At 42.3% G+C, this 7,715-nt stretch overlaps 1 protein-coding gene across 2 annotated transcripts in view; it reads left to right on the forward strand.

The window, feature by feature from the left end:
- LOC147009809 (disks large-associated protein 3-like) overlaps positions 1-7,715 on the forward strand; it is a 125,592-nt gene that overhangs the window by 115,292 nt on the left and 2,585 nt on the right. For both annotated transcript variants that reach the window (XM_085861142.1, XM_085861144.1), the window contains exons 11-13: positions 94-500; positions 4,043-4,134; positions 5,403-5,552. In XM_085861142.1, the coding sequence (XP_085717268.1) occupies positions 94-500; positions 4,043-4,134; positions 5,403-5,552 (649 nt within the window). The remainder of the gene's footprint in view (positions 1-93; positions 501-4,042; positions 4,135-5,402; positions 5,553-7,715) is intronic.

Raw genomic sequence — 7,715 nt, forward strand, 5'->3', positions numbered from 1 at the left:
TGGATTTTGACCTGAAATTCCCATAATCATGGGTTCGATGCACCGATTTAGAGAATTGTTATGATGACATTGACCCTTAATTTTCATCTGCAGGTGTGGCCGAGACACTCGTTCAAACAGCGTCGCAACAAGCGTTCAGGCTGACTTGGAGGTGGAGGAGCTGTCACAGCGCATGCTCAGTGTGGCCACACAAATCCATCAGGTGCCTCGACCCCATGAGAGGCCCTGGTACCTCAGTCCCGTGCCTCGTGCCTCACCTCGCTACCATCCGACCAGTGATGACGCGCTACAGCATTCTCGAGGCAGCCAAACGGCTTCGCGTAATGACAGCTGGCCGGGTCGCGTTTCTCCAGGCAGCTGGCCTGACGGGTCGGTGAATATCGACGGCCCACACGATGCACGCTGGTTTGCTGCACGGCTGCAGGCCGAGCGGCGCAGGCTCGAAGGGCTGTGTGAGGCAGTGAGGGAAGAAGCAGAGGATGCGGACTTGCCAGAGGAAGGTGAGATCATAGGTTTTCGTTGAGTTGCTTGTGTTTCTAATTGTTATTGTTAAATACATTTGTTTTGCTACTTTGTGAGCGCATTGTGCATGCAGATCGAATATATTAAAAAAGCATGGTGGATAAGTGGTCTTTCTCTGCATTTGCATTTAGGGCCATTAGGTACACAAATATGGTGGAACTTGCACCTCATGCACCTTTTCCACCTGTATAGTTTGGAGAAGTTGTCTTTATTTACATGGATTGGATTTCCTTTCTACAAACAAAACAATATTCTGCATGATGAGCCCAACAGAGCAATTTGGTAAACTGTGAATGATTTTGATACAAATGTGACACCATCCATCATGCTCAAGTCATTTTAATGGTAATTTTGTTACTGAGAGTGTAAGGAGCATCTACACTCAAAGTATCTAAGGGGAAATGCAGTTTATATTAAAAAATAATTGAAAAATCAATCTGGATAATTTGCTTTGTTGTATAATGCGGTTCAAGCTTCACTTGCTTACATATTTAGCTTCCACTAAATATAAAACACTGTTCCATTGTATAAGTATATAAGGGGACACCGCAGGACCCCTTGTGCATCACAACTACCAACTAGAACGGCACTTGGTAGAGCGCATACCTCCGCCAGACTGAACAGTTTATGTTTTAGATCCCACTGAAAGGCCAGATCTGGACCTGGACCCTAATAAGAAAAATCGATTCGGCTTATTCTTGTCACCACACCAACTCATCCACCAAGTTTTGTCATAACTTGTCCACAACTTTTTGAGATATCGTGCTATATATCGTTTGTGGCTCTATCTCTTAATGGTGAAGAATCGATTAATAATTCTCATGTGCATCGCTTTTTGAGATATCGTGCTCACAGACAAACAGGCCAACAGGGGTGAAAACATAACCTCTGTCCACCTTCACTGGCAGACTAATAAGAGTGGATTCTGTTATATTTAGAGTACTAATAATACATTGTCCTTAAGCTTTTGGACATTTTGTTACAAAATTCTGCTTTAGTATCACTAGGCATCTGAGATGATCCTCCCAAAATCTCACCAGAACTCATGAGAACATTTTTATGAGGACAATCAGTGAGTTTTGTAAAAGTCTAGTGATTACAAGCATCGCGATACCTGCATGGGACCCAGTCTGGAACTGCGGTGGTAAAGGCCCGGTCACACCTTGACGTTTTAGCCAACGTATGCCGATTTTTGAATTTTTTTTTCTAAAACGCTGGCACACGTTGAATACGTTATGGGTAAGTTTTGATAACATTGAGAGCACGCTGAAAAACACTGCCATACGTCGTTGTACGTTGGCTTTAAACATTGTACTTTTTGGTTGTCCTCAAATTTTTTCATGCTTGAAATTTCACGACATATGCCGGCGTATGACTCACACGTTCCGCTACGCTGACCACAAGTTGTATGCACGGTCTGCAATCGTTGACAGACGTCAACACATGCTACTTGTAAGTTAATCATAAGTTGAGACACGCCGAGGTAATGTTTAGCGTACCCGAAACTTATTTCTAACCTATGATTAACGTGTTGTTGGCACGTTACGCGATCGTTGCCACACATCGACAGACATTACTTTTAAGTTACTCATAGGCTGAAAGACGTCAGTATAATGGATCGTCCTTGCGTCAGCGTCCACGGCCACGGCCAGGACACTTATTTGCAGCATTCTTCAAACTTTTCTTCATCATGACGAGGATGTTCACACTTCGATGTCTAGCTTGGCTATGATTCCAATTGTCCATCGGCAGCGTCTATTTAAAATAGTCGAGTTTGAGCGTTTTAACACGTTCAGAAGAAACGCTTCAAATTTCCAAACCCCAGCGTCAAAAAACAAAGGCGAGTGACAGCAATTTAAATCGTTCATTGTAAACAATGAAAATAGCTGAGTGGTACCGTTTAAAAGTCGTTGAGTGTAAAAAAAATCCAATTGTTGAGCGCAAGCATCTACTTTCAATAGTGGAGATGCAGCCATTTAAATCGTTGAATTTATCATTTAAATCGTTAAATCGTTAAACGCAAGGACGATCCATCATAACCCACACCCTCCCCCTCACACTCACCTACTACTGCCAACATGAACAAACTACTACTAATACTAATACTGATACTGATACTGATACTGATACTGCTGACATGGACATCGACTCAAAAAGGACTCGAAAACACTGTTGGGTTCCCCTTTTATGAACACCATTTTTATATACCAATTCCCAAAACCGCTGGGAACACGTCTTTATATGGCAGTTGTAAGCTAGAAACACATTCATTTATTTTTTTGTCGACCGGAAGACGTCATTGGAATACGTCTACATACGTCGATGTGTGTTGGGACTACGTAAAGAATTGGTTCAAAGCACGTCAAACATAAGTTAGAAATAAGTTTCGCGTAAAAAAGACATTACCGCAACGTGTTTCAACTTATGAGTAGCTTATAAGTAGCCTTTGTGGACGTGTGTAAGCGTCCACATATCGTGTGTAAAACTTATCCCCATCGCATGCGGAACGTGTGTCATACGCCGAGTACGTCGTAAAATTTTGAACATGTTTAAAATTTCTTGACGTACTCTACTTACTACGACGTATGATAGCGTACTTTAGCGTTCTACTCACGTATACCAAACTTACTCATACCGTATTTGACGTGCCCCAACGTTTTAGACACATTTTTCTTAGGTCGGCATACGCTGGCAAGATCGCCAAGGTGTGACCGCCATGTTGTCACTTCCATTTCTACGGCAGTTATGATTCGAATCGTTGTGCGTCAGCCTTTTAATAGGCTACGTCACGACATCGCCGGCGATGCGTGCAACGCGCTATGCCTAAGTTAGACTATTGTTGGGCATCGGTTGTGTAGGCCGACAACAGGTTCAGCATTCGTTGGTATAAGTTATCTATAACACAACGAAACGTTCTGTGTCCGTTACCAATGCGTTATACATAAGACCAAGTCGCTATGAATACGTCCGAATCTTTAAAAAAAAACATCAAAAGTTCAACGTAAGCCAGCGTTTTACATACATTTTAATACGTTGTCATCGCTGGCTAAAACGTCAAGGTGTGACCGGGCCTTAAGTAGGTTTTATTTGGTGGGTTTTTTGTGTACACAGTCGAGGCTCGTGGAAGAGCTAGGTTTCATGTGTTCAATCAGAATGTCATTTATGTAATTTCTATCAAGGGACATTATTTATTGTATATGCACAGTTGGATGTGAGCTATAATGAAATGATTTAAGTTGAGAAAAAAGGAAGAGAAGGGGAGGGATGGAGAGGAGGTATGAACACAAAGTGTTACTAGGGCAGTGTCAGAGGAGTAGGGAAAGAATGAAAATGGATTTGGGAGCTTATTGAGGCAAGGAGAAGGAAGATAAGGGGCATGCATGGAGCTTAAGGGGAGTAGTGGGGTGTGGCGCATGCGATCAAACATTCCGCTATATAGCGTACTTCGATGGTCCCTAGTTCCTCTTGTTCCTCTTGAAGTTGTTTATATTTCTGAATGGTTTTATTGTTTGTGTTTCAGTGCTTGGGATGATGCGAAGTGCCATAGGTTCCACTGAGTTGTTGCTCTCCCAGAAGTTCCAACAGTTTTACAAACTTTGCCAAGATTACATGGTAAGTCACATGTAGCTTACCTTATTCAAAGCTGGCAGGATAGCCGAGACCAATAAGTATGCGGACTCACCTCTGAGCTTTGTAGCCTGGCTTTGAATCGTGACCCAGCTGTAAACTGTCATTCTTGTGTTTCACATGCAGAGCAATTCATCAATGTGTGTGCCGTCCATCGGAGGGACGTTAAGCTGCATGTCTCGTCTGCCGGCACTGGGCGTTTGGGAATATTAAAGATTCCACGGTGTTCTTCACAAACAGTAGATGAGTTATCGCCGGCACTCTGAACAAATTAAATTTTCTTGCCAGCTCTGCGGGTCGCAAGTGGTCTGGTCTCAGAGTGGGGGCAAGCACAGACATCACCAGGGTGTTTCACACACACACACACACACACACATATATAACAAAGATACATATTAGTATGATTTAAAATTATAAAATAATATGTGTATATACAGTACAGTATTACGTATTATCATTTTTTCGATACAAGTTCGAGGCTCATGGAAGAGCTGGAGCAGAATGGAATGGAACAAAATGGAAAGGGGAAAACATCAACAGCAGAGTTGAAGTGAGAGTGCGGGTGAGGTCAAGGGGAGGGGGAAAAGGACACATTACACCAAGAAGAGGAAGAGGAAGAGGAAAGTGGGGAAACAGAAAAGGAACAAACCAACTGACAACTAACAAATAAAAAGAGGTGAGGAAGAGGGGAAAATCATATTAAACTGGGGAAAGGGGAGTGCTTGAAAATGGGATCATTTGGGGTAGAAGAGATCACGAGTATGAATGGGGGATGATCTGAGATGGTGGTGAACGGCCGTCTTGAAGCCCCGAAGGGAAGAATGGGACTGAACAGATCGGGGAAGTTGGTTCCACAAGTGAGAGAAAAGAGGGGGGTTGTTTGTGGAGGGGGGGGGGGGCAGGCAGACATGGTTGTAAGGAAATGTGTGAACAAACACAGAGAGCACGTTCACCATTTTGATGAGACCCACTCACAGACAACACAGACACGACAAATGTACACAATCACCCATGCATACCTCAGCTATCTACCACTCCTGCCACTATCAATGTCCCCCTTCATATGCTTCCAAGCCCCCATACCACTGTTTTTTTTTTCTGTGTTTGAGAGACGATGCTGACCTTATGGTCCACATCAATAATCTTTCTTGCATTTCCTCGCATAAACGTGAAATGTTTTCCTTTGCAGTTGAATGATCATTAAAGACAAATTACCATGCAAAATACCATGTTGTGAATGATCATTTTTGCAGAACACAGACGCACACATTCGACCAACCCTTCAGGACCTGGCGGGGTTCTGGGACCTACTGCAGCTGTCCATTGCAGATGTGGCAATCCGATTCAAGGAGATCAGAGAAGCACAGCAGGCAGGCTGGGCTTCTCCACCTCCACCACCAATGGTAATAGATAATTAACAATGATAAATGACTGCAACTTTAAATTTTCCACACTTTTTATGGACTCCTTGTTATAAAATCATTGGCGTTGTCTTACTGATATTGACTGGGAGGTAAGCTCAGGCTAACAGGATAGCTCAGAGGTAGTGAACTTATCTTTGAGCTGTTCGATTACCGCAACGCCTATAAACTGTCAGCCTGTTGTTTTGCGGACAGGGTGTCGTATCACAAAATGCACTGTCCCTCAGAAGGATGTAAAGCCTGGTACCCAGTCTGATAGCCTTATTGTTGGACATTAACAATCCTATTGAAAAGAGTAAGCAATTGTTTACCAATAATCTCACACGATAGTCTTATCCTCCTCTTACCTGCAGCTCTTAATAGGTTCACTCTGTCTGTCTGTCTATTGACACACGTCAGTCAGTGATCGAGGTACGACTTGATTTCAATTGAATGTTTCATTTTGAACACTGGAGAACACCAATCAGAACAGGAATCGGAACACGAACCTGCAATTTAACAGTATCTTGGCTCTGAGTTTGGGAAATTGTAAAGAATCTCGACTGACCGTGCATGCGTACAGAGGAGTAAGGTAAATTTGTTTGTCTGTCTGCCTTTCTGGCAGTCAAACAAAGTTTAAAACAAGAAAAAGAGCGATCAGAGATTGCAGACCCTCGCCAGGACTTGTTTTGTGTGGTGTATTTTGTGTGGCATTTGTGTACTGGTGTGTTATGGAATTAATGAGACATAATTAGAACTGCCACTTTTTAACTGCTGGCAGTGATGACCAGGTACCCAGATGTCCTGCTTTGATCAGACACTTGGCCCTGACCCATGACGTTTATTATTATTCAATTGAATTTAGAATGGGATTAAAATAAAATCAATTCAAATCGAAAGGAAGACCAAATAGATACAGTCGTGCATTGGAGTAATCAGAAGGAACCCAAACAAGGAAAAAGAAAAGATGAAGTCATCAGGAGGAACCTGGACAGGATTCACATTTCAGCTGCTACTCCTGTATCTTCAAACCCATCCAGGTACAGCCAAGTGAGCCTTATTCAAAAAATATAGATGTCAAAAAAACAAAAATAACCCATATCAAAAAATTAAATAACTCTGGCTGCCAGACTATGCGTCCGATCTAGTTGAAATTTAAACCATGTATTCCTCAGCAATATGAGATCATAAATATGAAGTTTCATGTTGATTGATTAAGCAGTTCCGGAGAAAACATTATTTAATATTTTTCTTCAATCCGATATAGCTGCCAAACCATGTCACCTATCAATCATTCTTTTACAAATGTACACCTGTGGTGTGTGGATCATTTGTGTGACGTTTCCCCTCGATTTGTCAAGCCGTTCTAGAAAAGATTTTAATAGGTTTTAGGGTAAATCCAATATGGCTGCCAAACTATGTGACCTATGATGTCATATATATGAACTTTTTGTTCCTCATGGATAGGTGGTAAAACGTGTAAAGTTTCGCCTCAATCTGTTCAGCCACTTCAGAGAAAATTTTTGAATTTTTTTGTTTTTAATCAATATTGGTACCGAATCACGTGACCGATGACATCATCAAATTTATTTCTGTGGAACATTTTATCCCGAGATGACCCTCAAAATTTTTCGTACTGATCAGATGTAGCATTCTACATATGCAATTATGACGTCAAAATGAAGACACCTATGACGTCATAAAAATCACACTTATTCCCCATGAGGAGTACTTGCGATGGTCAAGTTTCAATTTTTTTGTTGGTGCGGTTTCAGAGATACAGAGGTCCAAAGTTTTTTCAGTTTTTCCAACATGGCTGCCACACCACGTGCCCTATGACGTCATCTATCTATAATTCCAGCTGTGTGTGTGTGTGTGTGTGTGTGTGTGTGTGTGTGTGTGTGTGTGTGTGTGTGTGTGTGTGTGTGTGTGTGTGTGTGTGTGTGTGTGTGTGTGTGTGTGTGTGTGTGTGTGTGTGTGTGTGTGTGACTGCTGTTTCTCGACAACCACTGGTCCGATCTAATTGAAACTTGCCAGGTATATTGCTGAGGACCTGAGTATGTGCCTTTTCAGGGTTTGATATTAATCGGACAAGTGCTTCCCAAGTTATGGCCATTTATTTACCAACCAATGACAGGACACGTTGCTGCGTAGGCGTGGCCGATG

This window comes from Eptatretus burgeri, chromosome 17, assembly GCF_056783735.1.
Source record: "Eptatretus burgeri isolate ZD-2024b chromosome 17, Ebu_testis_v1, whole genome shotgun sequence".
Classification (NCBI taxonomy): domain Eukaryota; kingdom Metazoa; phylum Chordata; class Myxini; order Myxiniformes; family Myxinidae; genus Eptatretus; species Eptatretus burgeri.